This window comes from Lactuca sativa, chromosome 7 (assembly GCF_002870075.4).
Source record: "Lactuca sativa cultivar Salinas chromosome 7, Lsat_Salinas_v11, whole genome shotgun sequence".
NCBI lineage: Eukaryota > Viridiplantae > Streptophyta > Magnoliopsida > Asterales > Asteraceae > Lactuca > Lactuca sativa.
The window spans coordinates 81,714,115-81,729,457 of NC_056629.2; the positions used below are offsets into that span (position 1 = coordinate 81,714,115).

Here is a 15,343-nt window from a genome sequence, read left to right on the forward strand (position 1 = left end):
CTTGTGCTTGGGCCGTAAACTCCATTTTGTCCCTCAAAATGTGTTGCTAAATGGTCCTAAGCACTCCCTTAAATTATAACTAAATTTCTACATCAGGCGCGTCTGCCAATATTATCCTTTAAGCGCCTCTGCCAGGATTACGTCATACACTATGAGGCGCGACTGCCAGGTTTATGACATTCTCTTTTAGGCGCACCTGCCGACATTATCTTATAAGCGCATCTGCCAAGATTATCCTATAAGCGCATCTGCCAAGATTACCCTATAAGCGCATCTACTATTGTTACGACAATCTCTATTTGGCGCGTCTGCCAAGATCACGACATTTACTACTTGGTGCATCTACCGATATTATTCTCAAGCGCATCTGCTAGTTTTATGACATTCCTTAATTGGTGCATCTACCAATATCATTCTTAATCATCATTCATATCTCATCATTTTATCACATACCAACTATCTCATCTACCCATGTTCTACCCAACATATTTGTAGATATAAAATACATATACAGTTTAACTCATTTAAAAACTATATAAAACATTCATTTCATACTCATCTCAAATAAACAACAATATATAAACACATAGCACGTATTTTATAACAAATACTTCATATTTATGTGTTAGAAGAAAGTAACCACACACTCTCCCAAACATATATACTTAATACATTCAAACAATACTTGTATTATACCCGTGTTTATGAAAGGGACTATACACCCACACGTATAAACAACTTTATATTATACACATAGCACATATTTTATAGAAAATACTTAATATTTATGTGTTAGAAGAAAGTAACTACACACTCACTTGATCAGAAGATGATCGGACAGCACTACGGCTTGTAGAAGTAGTATCTCTCCGCAGATCTGGAAGATCTTCACAAAAATCAAACTTCTCACGGACAGAGCTTCGGCTCGGGAATCATGCTCTTCGGGATTCTCAGGGCTTCGGATCTTGCTTCGGGGTACTTCTGGCACGCAAATCGAGGTAAAACGGGAGAGATAAGAGAGAAAATAGCAACCCTAAACGTCTGGCCCTTCAAATCTATTTATAAGGCAAATTTGGCCCTTGCCACGTCGTGGCAACCTTTTTCCACGTCGTGGGCTTGGTTGTCACTGCATGCGTTATCCCAAGTTCCATCTGGGGGCCTCCCGGAGGTGTCAGGAGACTTGCCACGTCGTGGTCTCTGACAGTTTTGGGGTTTCGCGCCCCGAACTTCAGAAATTCATAACTTTCGCATACGAACTCCGTTTTCGACGTTATTTATATCGACGCGAAGATGAGATTATGCTTTACAACTCTCGTTTAGACTCCATTGGCTAATTTTGACTTTATTTTTAATATATTATAAGTATATTACTTATATATTATCTTTAGTAGGCCGGGACAGGAAAACTCCGTTATAAACTCATAACTCCTTCATCTGAACTCCGTTTTCGTCTGTCTTTTTATCGTTGGACTACTATCGAAGAAATCTTCGACTCTCGTTTAGATCACTAAGGATAGATATCTATCTACCTTAAATTCACTATTTACGTCGCGCTGGGTCGCGCTAGGTCGTGTCGGTTCTGTCGCGAAACTTCGACAGGTCATAACTTCTTCGTTATAACTCGGATTTCAACGTTCTTTATATGCACGGAAACCTTGTGACATATACTACAACTTGGTTAAGATTAATCCTTATAAATAATCTTCCATCAAAAAGTCATTTTTGATGCTTATCGTCTCTAAATTGACTAGCCCTAATCTACGGGTGTTACAACGGCCCAAGCATAGTCTTGGCCGTAAACTCCCCTTTTAGGCTCTAAAATGTGTTGCTTAATGGCCTTAAGCATTTCCTAAGATCATATCTAAATTCCAACATGCCTTAGATGAGTTTTTGGGGCCATTTAACATTGAAATTGGGTGTTTACGGCCTAAGCACAAGCTTGGGCCGTAAACCCTCTTTTAGACCTTAAAAGCTTGTGTTTTCATGTCCAAACTCATCTAGGCTATTTCCTTAATTAGTATACAAGCCTAAGGGAAGGAAAATGGGACTTTTAACATGGAAAAAGGGTGTTTACGGCCTAAGCATGTGCTTGGGCCGTAAACCCTTTTTAGTGCTCTAAAACCTATGGTTTTGATGATCAAAGGCTCCTAGGTACAACCCCTAACTAGTATCCAAGCTTAAAAGAAGAAAAATGGGGACTTTTGGCCATCTTTAGGGTGTTTACGGCCTAAGGAGCTTCTTAGGCCGTAAACTCCTTGATCATGACTCATTCACACGATTTTTGAGCTATAAACATATTGATGCATGTTTAGAATAAGTTAGGGAAGAAACTCTTACGTTTGGAAGCCGGAATTCGCGGTTTTGGAGTCGGAATCGGGTCTAGAGAGAGAAAGTAGTGAGAGAGTGTATGTTTGGGGTGGTAAAAGGGTGTAGAGTGGCATTCAATTTCCTTAAGTATGCCTCGGGTATTGCACCCGGTACACGGCTACCCGATGCTAAAGTTTAACGGGGTTAAAACTTTTTACCCGGGTGAAGTGGTTGAAAGGTAATATAACTTTATTTGATTAAACGAGGTTAACACTTACAAGTTATATTTACTTATACTAAAATGATACTGCCAAGAAAATATAAGTAAACAAATATTTATTTATTGACGACTCCAAATATTTTGGAAATTAATACATAACGACGAATTCCGTTAGTGAAAACGAGATTATGTAACGACAATAAATTTGGGTTGTCACAAATATAATATGCGACAAGTGTTATTATTTTTTTAGTTGGACTGAACTTAATTTTTTCACATACATAATCCACTTTACCCAAATGTCCGGCCATAAAGTTTTGGTTTCTTTAGAGTACCAAACTACCTTGGTATTCTTGGTAGGGGTGAACAAACCGTTTTTTTTTTTCAAACCAAACCGGTTCAGTAAACTGGTTTGGTTCACTCTCTAGCCAAGCAAAACCGGTTTAGCCTCAAACCGGTTCGGTTCAAATCGGTTCACTCAAAAAATTAGTCGAACCTATCTAAACCGGTTACACCGGTTCTAAACCGGTTCAATCGGTTCTAAACCGGTTCGGTTCGGTTCCATACCGGTTCACACGATATAAACCGGTTTCAACGACTAAAATCTCGAACGGATGTAAACCAGTGGTTCAGTTCTCAAACCGGTTCGGTTCACTGTGGGCCGGTTCAGCGTAAACCGGTTTACCGGTTCTTTGATCGGTTCGGATCTTGAACTGGTTTTTTTGTGCACGCCTAATTCTTGGTATTCTTCGATCATTGGGCCTAATCAAAAGCCCACTACCTACTTTAGGTGAAGTTCAATATATGAGCCCAATTAATTTCGTTTCGAACAAAACCGAACAGATTGGTATTTGATCAAGTGCAGTGGACGACGGCGACGATGGTGAAAGCGGTGGTCGGAGAAGAAATCCAGCTCAAATCCGTTGAAGACCGCCTCAGCCATTCCCGTCTCTCCTGCCAGGTAATCCTATCTTCTTCTCTGTCATTGTGTATGTGTTGACTGACGCACACATATACACGTAGTTTGTTAACAATTTTGGTGATTTTGACAGGTAGGGCTGGTGATTGGGAAGATAAGTACAAGTTTGGATAGAGGTTTTGTGTTTGATTTAGTCCCCACGCCGTTAAACGATGCCGGAGAAGCAGCTTCTTGGATCATCGAGAGCAAAGATGATAATAACAACAAGAAGAAAGGAGGATCAAAATCCAAAACGCAATCGGATTCTTCTTCGTCTTTGTCCATTGATAAGGATTGGGTCGCTGAACATGCTCGTCAGGTTTGGTTCGATATCCTCAACTTAATTCTTAGCTTTGATCGGTTTCTTAGTTTGGGCAGCTACAAGTATAGTGCTTGAAACACAATTTTATGAATCACAGTGTTAGAACAATATGAGAAAGGTCACATGCATTTTGAAGAATGAAATGTAGATATACTAGATTGACTCAATTGTGAAACTAACAATTCAACTCAAGCATCTGACTACTAATATAAAGCAGCTAAAGATCCATGATTTACTTGGATTTTGTGAATTGGATGTATGCTTGAATTTTGTATCATACATGTTTTCATTTCTGTTATAAAATTGAGTGGTCTAAATCTGTTTATTCTACTTGAGCTTTTATGTTTGACTGTTTGAGTTGCCTTTGGAATTGTGAACAGGTTTCAAAAATGCTAGTTGGTGGCATGAAGGTGGTTGGCATCTACATATGGATGAATGAAAGTTTGTTCAAGAATTCGACTTTAGTGCTCTGCCAGGTTTAATTTCATTCTATTAAAAACTAAACTTTGTGTCTACTCATGTTCTTTCCTTCAAGTCACAGTTCTTAGTATCTTTTTGACTTGATGAAGAAAGAACGACTTAACAGAGAAAGTCAGAGAAATGAGGATCCTTCCCATTAAGTTCTAACTGTTTACAAACTTTCCCTTAACTTGTAATATCTTTTTCTAAAATGATTTTTACATGTCATTTATCGAGAACATAGAAACAGGGCCTATATGTATATGTGTGTGTGTTTGGTATGTATATATAGATGCATATACCTGTTGTTGATGTAATTTCTATTGCAGACTGTTAAAGGAGTTGCAGATGCAGCACCGATAAGAGATATTGGTTGGGATGAGAGACTGCTTATTCACATAAGCTATAGTCCAAGCAGGTAACTGAAAATTTTAGAAACAATTTGGGAAAAAAATATGTTTTCTCTTTGAGATGAGTCCTTGTTATATCTAATTAGCAGCCTATAATTGCAGATTCTTAGGGGTCATTTCTTCTTTTTCCCATTAAGTCTTGTATGGATAAAGTAGCTAAAGTGTTGTATACATGAGGTCTGTTACTCTGTTTCTTTTCCAGACTAATGAGACTAATGACCACACATTCCAACAAACAATATTGATCAGTTTTAATGTGAGAGTAGTTGGGACTAGGGAAAAAGAAGGACAAATAAGTAAAAGGGTTGTTGGCTGAATACATTAAGTCAGGGTTTTTTTGGCTTAACCAATAAAGTTATTCTGTCCAGATCAAGTTAAATAGAAATGTTCTGATTAAGTGTTTAACTCATTAAGTCAAAAAGAAACAGCCTTGCCTATAAAAAAATCTTACATATCCTAATATATGAAAGCTAAATATTTAAAAATAATGATAATGGAAACATAGCATTTCTTGCTGATTTGATTTTATTCATATTATCTGGTGGGGATTGATTTGCAAATTTCAATTTTAAATCTGATAAACTAATAGTAACTTCATACATTCTTTTTTTACACAATTATGAATGTATATAAACAAAGTTGTTGTATTGAGATTGTAGCATTGTAATGTTGGTTAGGTGGACATGTCGAAATTGCTCTTTGTCTTCAAATATAACCTCAAGCAGCCTACGCCCATGCGACTTCAAAATGGGAAGAGTTTTTTCCACTCTTCAGAAGTTTAGATGCATTTACAACTTTGATATAAGGTATGAATTTACAAATATTGTTTGTCATACAAAAAGTCAGTTTTCTTGCATTGACTTCTCAAATCTGATTATTTGGCCTAAAAAATTTGGTAAATCAGCATCAATATCAAATCTTTCAAACATTGCAAAACAGAGCAACTAGGTTTGGAGCACTTGCTTTGGGTCTGTTTCGTTGGATGGAATGGAATGGAGTCATTCATTATACTCCAGAATCATGTCTGGTTGGCATGTAGGAATGAAATTAATTTTCATATGAACATTTTATATTATATGTAAATAAATACATGTGTAGTATTAACTCTATTCTATATATTATCAAATTATAATGATAAAATTTACTTCTCTTTGGTCTTATATTTGTGTGTTTTATTTTAATAATCCACGAATAACAAGAAGTTGTCTTTTCCCAGGTTTCCAATATTTCATGAGAGCATTTCAAATCCCAAAAAATTTGCTGGAATTCTTCGTGATGTAATATCAAGTCATGCTGAAGAACTGAAGGGGGCAAAGGCTTTGATTAATGGGAATTTGGTATGCATCTATCTGTTACTTACCATTCAAACTCAAGACCTCTGTTTTTGCCTATTAACACTTTACTATAGTTTGTTTGATCATTGATAGAATACGGATGATTTTTTTTGCATTCACTACCATTTATATAATTTTTAAGGGTAAAATTGTCTTCTAGAAATAAATGAAAATATATTGCTTTGTTTCTATTTCATGCATTTAGCCCAATAAAATATGACCATAATTTTTTCTATTTGTGAAGGTGAATGTGGATGAGCAATGTTCATTTGATGGTGTGTTGCATGAAGTTGAATTTCTTATACCTTTCATGCAGCATACATCTTTTCAAGGTATTTATCTGACCTTCCCTAAGGCCTAATCACCTTGTTGTGAAATTATTGTTAACATATGTGATATGTCACTCTTGTTTTCTTAAGCATACAGTGAAGAGGAGGTTGTGGGTATTTTGGTCTTTACTGGTTCAGTCTGTTCTTATGCATACTCTAATTCCAAAGAATCCATTTCACAAGCTTTGGCTGATTTAAAGGTATGAGAAAATCAAAATATCAATCTACTTACTTTTTACTTATTTTGGTTTTATTAAGGGTGTTGTTTGTTGTTTAGGGGGATATCGTTTCAAGCCTACATAGTAGATTAGATATCATCTGTGATGAGGCTGATGGACAGTTGGATTCGGATTCTGTTGCAGATGTTGGTGGGGAGGTTTCAACTCAGACACCTATTCCGCACCTTCAACTACAGTCATTAAGGTCAGCTAGTATAAATAAGTATGTTATGGTCTTATAAAAAGACCAAAATACCCTCGTTATATACTAATCAAAGGCTCCCTAAGTGTGGTGTTATTTTCTTAAATTGTCTTTTTAAACGTGATTTATCAGGAGATGACATAATGTTGGTTGATTAATATTGTTTTGTTTTGTTTAACTAAAACAGGAAAGGATGCAGTCTTTGTTTCCCTCGAAGAGTTTTTGTCCCTTGGCTGGGTGACACGTATATATGTGACTACCTACAGCCTTCTGAAACACTTGAGGTTTTTCCTTTTTTTTTTTTTTTAAAGTTCAAACAAAACAGGTCTAACTAAATTGTGGAATATTCTGTTTATTAGGTTGTTAAAGACCATTGTGTTGAATTGATGTCTATGGAAGCTCTAACCGACACATCCATGGTTTTGGAGCCAGAAGCAGAATCAGCAACTTCCATGAAATTCTCCACCAATTCCAATTCCAATTCCAATTCATTCTGGGCAACAGCAATGCCAGTGTCCCCAGAATTGAGACCATTATCCTTGAACAACAGTGGTGACAAAGGCTCAGTTTCTGGGAAACAGTTAGAAAAATCCAGTAGTAATATTAGCATCATAGCTGCACTGTTGGTTCTTTTTATCTCTGTTTTAGTAGGTCTTTTCCTTTTTGCTTTCAGGACATGACAGGGTCAGGGTCAACTGTTTTTTTTCTTCTTTTCTTGGTGTGAATTAGAAATGTTGTGTTGGTAGAGTCCAAGTATTAACAAAAATGCAGCGGATTATATTTATATGTAGACTATGTGCTATTATAATGATCGGAAATCAAGCTTAGCTTTTTTGTTTGGTGAGAAGGGTATGTTTCTAGTGGCTATGATTTTTTGGTAGAATGGAATCAGGGAGGGAATGGAAAAAAAAAATATGTTGGGTTTGCTAATGCTAGATGGAATTAAATGGACCATTTATTACGATTTCTTTCAATTTTGTTCATTCGTTAGTCATGGGGTGTATTTTTCCTTCCATTTTATATATAACCCATTTTGTTTATGTTTATAAAATTGAATTTGTAAAAAACAGCTGGTTAATCGTAACTTAAAATAATTTATAGAATAAGTTAAAATTATATATTTACAAATAATAATAAAAAAATCCATTTTATTGAAGCATGGCATGTTCTATATTCACACACTTAGTAGATTTTAGTAATTGAAAATTTGATAATGGACTTATTTTATATATGAGCAGATATCACGAACTTACCAAACTAAACGGAAGATGAGCCAGAGTCTTGTTTAGAATCAAGTAGTTAGTTGTCTTTTAAGAACCTCATTCTCCTTCCTTAGTTTCATTACCTTCTGCTTCAGAGTTTCAACGTGCCTATTTGAACTCATTTCCTGTTTGTTTTCAGCTTCACCCAATTTTGTTCTGCTAATCAGTACTGCAACACACACACACACATTAACCAAGTATATCATTGCCATTATTGTATATGATCAAATGTGTGAAATAGCAACCTACTTTTATTGAAAGTACAGTATTGTAACAGAAAAAAAAATGAAAGTAAGATGTTATAATAGAAAGTATGTTGCTATTGTTTTTTGAATTTAGCCCTTATCATATATGAAATATGAACATACATTCTTTTTCTAGACTCTGGAGCTTCCTGTTCAACCCGTTCTTTTCTTCCTGCTCCATCATAAGACAATCCTTCAAATCCTGTATCTCATTTTGATCTAGGAACAGCAGCAACATCACACTTTTTAGTTTTTAGGTGTTGTTTCTTCTTTTTTACTTAATAAACTTAATGGGGACATGACTTGATCTGGTAAGCTATATATTAGTGTTTCTTTTACTAAATACATAAAGAATGACTTAATAGAAAAAAGTGAATTTTCTATTAATTCAACTTTTACAAATTGCACTTGCATTTTTGCAAGTGTGTCGTTATTTTCTCAGATATCTTTTAAATGTCAAACTCACAGGTCATTTCCACATCGGAATGGACTCGATCCAATCTTTTTGATAAAGCTTCAACATGGTTTCTATGTGCACCTAAATCTTGGTGGAGTTGATTAATGGTCGATTCGTTTGCTGTTTTCTGAGCTATGTAATCTCTGGTCAACAATAAATTTAAAAAAATTCAAATAAGATGTCAATTTAGTTAAGAAAAATAGTCTTTATAAGTGAAAACTCACTTGATTTGAACCTCTAGCTCTTTTATTCTCTTCTCATAATCATGCTTAAGCAGACTCATTGCATTTCTTAACTCCTGCTTGCAAAACCAGAGCTTAACTTTCAAGGTCAAAGAAATCAACTTTCCACTTAGAAATTTAAAGCTAAATGCAAGAAATAGCAACCTAATTTTACAAAATGTTGTAAAACTGGATACCCCATAGCTATGATTGGGTAGATTTCTCAAAGCACTATGCTTAATAAGACCTTGGCCCTTTACTTATGTAAAGGCCAAGAAATAGGGGACTTGCAACAGAATTGCATGCAATAACACAATGTTACACCTAGCTATATGTCAAAATAACATGTGGTTATCAAATGCTCACTTACATTCTCTTTCCTGATATATTCATCATTCACCCTCTTCAGTTCCTCTTTCAAGCTGCGACAGTTATTCCTACATTCAAGCTGTCTCATTGAATAAAAATTGTAAGATGCAAAAGAAGTTCAGAATTAAAGTGGTCATTCTCACTTAAGCCTCAAATTATACTACAAGCAGAAGTTATCTGACTCAGCAATTAACATTGTTCACCTGATTAGCCAGTTTGTTGATGGATTCTGTATACAGCTTCATCACTCTCTCATTTTCTAAAAGGAGTAGATATTAGTCAAATAGGTCGTTTACAAGTTCAAATCTAGACAAGTAACTTTTCAAATAGCACAAGAAGATTGCAATATACATGAGCTATAAACAATGGAAGCTCAAAGATCGGTGGTGTTTAATAACAGATGGATAGAGTAATCTCACTCCTCCTTAAAATACAATTGAGAAAATTAATGGCTCTTATGCCATTAGATTTTCATTTCGTTAGTTTTGAACTCCCCTTCAAATTTGGAGTATGGCATATCCCTCACGTAAAGTAGAATCACAATTTAAGTAATTTTTGTACGCCTAAATAACAGAGTTCATATTTAGAAATAGAAAACGAAAACAAAAAGTAACATCCACAAACTTTCATTAAATTTCGTAAATTTGATGATTCATGATAGTAATTGAATAATTACCTTCTAATGTGCGGAGAATATAGTAAATTAAAAGTGATGTTGCTTTTGATCATAATACACACCTGATTTGAGAGCGTTGGCGGTGAATTCAAGCGCTTCTCGCTTTTTGATTTCGGATTTGCAGCTTGATTGAAGAGATTGAATCTTAACGATTCCCTCGCAGAAATCCTACGTAACACGATGATGAAATTTAGGTTATGATAAGCTGTGAATCGATTTGATCCGAAAAAAAAAAATTACAAGGTGAAGATTAAACGTAGTAAGTACATTGTGTATCTCATCGAAATCGGATAGAAGTGACTCCAATGCTTCATCAGTTGCCGCCATCTTGAAACTACCTCCTCTTCTTGGGTTCTTCTTACCGTTTGGTTTGTTTTCAATTTTCAAAGAACCAGGGAAAAAGGGAGGGTAACGCAACGTTGGGTGTTAATTGAATGTATTTTGCACTGCTATTTTGGATTTTGATTTTGGATTCATAATACGGACGTATGCTGCAGGTTATGATTTCTTGGAGCTTTTATTAAATCTCCGCTCTAATAAATGAATCTATCATAAATGAAAATATTTTTTTATTTTACCATTTCTTAAGTTTTTATTTATTTTGAATTAACTTTCTTTCAAAAAAATCATTTTATGAGTTTTTTATTTTATTAAATTTTAAATAATATTTTAATGTAATAATTGTAATAAATATAATAATAAATGGATATAAATTTCATTAATGAACTTCTTTTTTAATTTTAAAATTCTTAAAATTAAAGCTCATTAGTTTATTTTATTTATTTAAATTATTTTTTTAAATTTAAATGATTCATAATTTTTTTTATTTTCTTATAAATTTAAAGTTTTCAAATATTTATACTTCTATATCTATTTTTTTTAAATTAACTCATTTAAACATAAGTTTCACAACTAGTTAGCATAATATTACATAAACTAAGTTTAAACCTATTCAAATATTTGAATAGAGAAAACCAATATTTGCAAAGAAAAAATTTTAAATTTACAAATTTAAAGTTTTGCAAGTAAATTTATAATTTTGTTTTAAAATAAATATACATATTGTTATTAATATTGATTACTTTTTGTAAGTTCAGATATTTGGTAGAGTAAATTATATGAATCGTCGCTTGCTTGCAGGTGTCAAAATAAATGTTTAGTTTTTATTTTCAAAAATTAATTCGGACCATCTCTGGTTTGTTTAAAAATTACACACTTCATCTTTCCAGACATATTTTAATTTTCTCTTATTTGTTTATTATTTTTAGATTAATAAAAAAAAGAAAAAAAATATGTCCACCCTCCCCTTTTCTTTCCCAAGTTTGTTTTGTTCTTCATAACTTTTCAACTACAACCAAAAATCACCGCCACCACCGTATATTCATACCTAGAAACTTGTAAAAAGTAAATCACATAATCAAATTACAATTTAGAACTGTTTCTACCGACCAATTTTTAAAATTTATACTTTTAGCCCTTTTATTTAACATAGATTTTCATTTTTTTATTCTTGTCAGTTTAAAAAAATTACTTTTACTCCCTATTTATATATATCTATGTTTTTTATAAACCAATTTCTATTTTAACCTAAAAATATTTTTCTTTCAAGCCAATATATATATATATATATATATATATATATATATATATATATATATATATATATATATAATTCATCAACTCTTCAAACTATATACAACGCATACCAAAAAATTCGGAGGACGAAGAGTGCAGGTAAGACTAAAATGCAAGTTCTGCTCTCTTGGCTGAAAGATAATGCTTATATTTATGAGAGTTGTGCAAATACATTAACGAATGAGCTAGAAGATTTGTTTTCTGCCCACCCACTTTCAGTTAAATTATGACATGGATTTCCACACGCGATGTTGATAGACACAACATATAAAACAAATAGGTATGATATGTTAGAGAAAAAGGGGATGAATAGATTGCCTGGAATCTCTGAAAGTCGTGATTCACTATCAAATTGAAGTATTTCGATGGTACAGATCGAACACTCAATTGGATAAAATTCAGAGAATGAAATATGAGAATGTATATGAAAATGTTCTTTAAGATGTACCAGAAAAATGACCAAAAAACGGATATATAATTCCTGTCTGAAAACTGTCAACCGACAGTTACAAACTGTCATAAAACTACCAAACTGTCATTAAACGGATCTCAAGGAAAAAAGGGTCAACTTTCGATCCCAGCCAGGGGCTCTGCCCCTTGGACCCCGCCAGGGGCGCTGCTCCCGGACCCCCGTTCGTTTAGGGACTTCGCCCTTAAATAACAATGTACTTTGAATCTTGAAAAACTTGAACAAGTATGCACTCTTACACCATCCTAACTTGTTTAATATTCAACAATATCACTTTTGGTCAACAAAATTTAATCCTATTACCCTTAAATAATAATTTGATGACATAAAATCACCAACAACCCTCCCCATTTAAGTGTAATCCTTATTAAACTTAAAACAAACACAAACAACAACAAACTGATGCATAAATGAAATGTCGTAAACGATTGAATTTCATATTAGTATATTACTCAATCTAAATATTCGAATATCAGGGTGTCTCTAAGGATCGAACCCTTTCTATTCAAAGTGAATACATGAAGATAATACACAAACCAGTTTACATTCTCATAATTTCTAACTTGACACTATATTTTACTAGCTTGTGTCCCATCCTTCAATAAGCATATCAAAGCCAAGTCCCAACTTTTTGAAGCAGCTAAACTTCATTCTTATATAAGTAGTTCTTTTATTCTTGCACCTGCAAATGCAATTTTTCGAAGAACTATTAAGAAATAAATTTTCAACCTCCTTAACTTGCAGTACTGAACACATACCTTAGGATGATCATAAAATTGTGTTCCAATCTTCAAGTATCAAGCTTTCCACATTGAATTCAACATCTAATATTGCATTAGATGGTAATTGGGTATCTTAATATAAAAGATTTTAAGTGGACTTTAAACCCATCCCTATAGCCGCCTTGTGCACAAGATCTCTTGCTAACCCTTTGGTTAGATGATCGGCTAAATTCAACTGAGTTCTTACAAACTCCACAGATATCACACCAGTCATGATTAGCTCATGAATCATGCTATGTCTAACACCTAAATGTCTAGACTTTCCATTGTACACTTGACTATAAGCCTTAGCCAAGGTTGCGGCACTATCACATCTGATAGAAATGGTAGATATCGGTTTGGGCCACAATGGAATTTCATAAATCAAATTCCTTAACCACTCAGCTTCTTTACCAATAGTAGACAATGCAACAAACTCAGACTCCATGGTTGAGTTAGTAATACAAGTTTGTTTCTTAGATGCCCAAGAAATGACACCTCCTCCAAGAAGAAACACCCAACCACTTGTAGAGGAGTGATCCTCTAAGTTGTTAATCTAGCTGGCATCTGAATAACCTTCCAAAACAGAAGGATATCCACTATAAGTTAAACTATAATTAATGGTCCCTTTCAAGTACTTGAATACTCTACTCACAACTTGCCAATGATGTGAACTATGATTACTAGTATATCTACTAAGCCTTCCCACAGCATATGCTATATCAGGCCTAGTACTAATCATGGCATACATTAGACAACCAATAGCCCTAGAATATTCAAGTTGAGATACTGAAGATCCTTTATTTGGCAAAAGCTTGAGACTAGGATCTATAGGAGTGCTAACAGGAGAAAAATTCTCAAAGTTAAACTTTTTCAATATCTTCTCAATGTAATGAGATTGAGAAATTGAAATCCCATTGTTTCCTTGTTTAATTCTTATACCAAGAATTACCTCAGCCTCCCCCAGGTCTTTCATTTCAAAACTGGATGATAAGAATTTCTTGGTTTTATTAACTTCTTCTAAATCAGTACCAAAAATTAACATATCATCCACATATAAACAAATCATGACTCCTTTACTAGAAGTATCAAATTTGCTATATACACACTTGTCAGCTTGGTTTAATGTAAAACCATTAGACAAGACAACATCATCAAACTTTTGATGCCATTGTTTTGGTGCTTGTTTCAAACCATATAATGATTTCTTCAACTTGCACACTTTGTGTTCATTTCCAGGCATCACAAACCCTTCAGGTTGTTTCATGTATATTTCCTCATCCAAGTCACCATTCAAGAATGCAATTTTCACATCCATTTGGTGAATCACAAGATTATGTATAGCTGCAAGAGCTAATAATAATCTAATAGTAGAAATTCTGGCAACAGGAGCATAAGTATCAAAGAAATCAAGGCCTTCCTTTTGTCTAAAGCCTTGGATAACCAATCTGGCTTTATACTTATCAATTATGCCATCCACCTTCATTTTTATTTTGATGATCCATTTACATCCTAATGCCTTGCAACCAGGAGGTAAATTAGCCAATACCCAAATATTGTTATGCATAATAGAATCAATCTCATCATGAATTGCCTCTTTCTAGAAATGAACATCCCTAGAAGCCATAGCTTCACTGAAAGTCTTTGGATCCTCTTCAATATTAAAACAATATTGATGTTGAGAAATAGTTTCATTCCTTGTTCCTTCAACTAAATATAGTTGAAAATCAGATCCAAAAGACTTAGCTTTTCTAGCTCTGGTGCTTTTCCTAGGTTCAGGTACAGAAGTTGCACCACCAGAAACATCTTCATCTTGAGTAATAATCTTGTTGGAAGATTGATGAATCATGTCCCTTGGTCTAGGTATAGATGTAAATCTTTCTTCATCAAAGATAGCATCTCTTGACTCTATCACTGTGTTTATAGACACAGAGTCATTAGATTCTAAAACATAGAATCTATAAGCTTTGGAATGCTCAACATATCCAATAAAGATACAATCTATACCTCTCTCACCCAATGTTTTCCTTTTGGGTTCAGTGAGCCTTACAACTTGCTCTACAACCCCAAATTTTGAGATAACTCAAATTTGGTACCTTTTTACACCAAAGTTCATAAGGAGTATTCTTACTCCTTTTATTTGGAGTTCTATTCAAGATGTAACATGCAGTTAACATTGCCTCACCCCAAAACCCTTCACTTAAACCAGAATATGACAACATGGAATTAACCATTTCTTTTAAAGTCCTATTCTTCCTTTCAGCTACACCATTTTGTTGTGGTGTATATGGAGCTGTGGTTTGATGTATTATTCCAGTTGATTCAAAATAAACTGGATCATAATACTCACCACCTCTATCAGTACGCAATACTTTTATTAATTCATTTTTATGAAGCTCAACTTGTTGTTTATAAATTTTAAATTTATCAAGTGCTTCATCCTTAGAATGTAGCAAATAGATATAAAAATATCTAAATGCATCATCAAT

At 33.9% G+C, this 15,343-nt stretch overlaps 2 protein-coding genes across 2 annotated transcripts; one reads left to right on the forward strand and one right to left on the reverse strand.

The window, feature by feature from the left end:
• The first annotated feature begins 3,339 nt into the window (after positions 1-3,339).
• LOC111913982 (uncharacterized) lies at positions 3,340-7,606 on the forward strand. The gene is made up of 11 exons (XM_023909713.2): positions 3,340-3,488; positions 3,580-3,804; positions 4,188-4,283; positions 4,596-4,684; positions 5,354-5,482; positions 5,893-6,013; positions 6,255-6,342; positions 6,430-6,539; positions 6,617-6,762; positions 6,947-7,043; positions 7,119-7,606. The coding sequence occupies exons 1-11, from the start codon at positions 3,408-3,410 to the stop codon at positions 7,437-7,439; spliced, it is 1,503 nt and encodes a 500-aa protein (XP_023765481.1). The 5' UTR covers positions 3,340-3,407; the 3' UTR covers positions 7,440-7,606.
• A 211-nt stretch (positions 7,607-7,817) lies between these two features.
• LOC111913983 (protein At-4/1) lies at positions 7,818-10,470 on the reverse strand. The gene is made up of 8 exons (XM_023909715.3): positions 10,257-10,470; positions 10,052-10,157; positions 9,517-9,572; positions 9,315-9,392; positions 8,948-9,021; positions 8,733-8,866; positions 8,390-8,485; positions 7,818-8,190 (listed from the first exon to the last, which is right to left on the reverse strand). The coding sequence occupies exons 1-8, from the start codon at positions 10,314-10,316 to the stop codon at positions 8,051-8,053; spliced, it is 744 nt and encodes a 247-aa protein (XP_023765483.1). The 5' UTR covers positions 10,317-10,470; the 3' UTR covers positions 7,818-8,050.
• Positions 10,471-15,343: the final 4,873 nt, after the last annotated feature.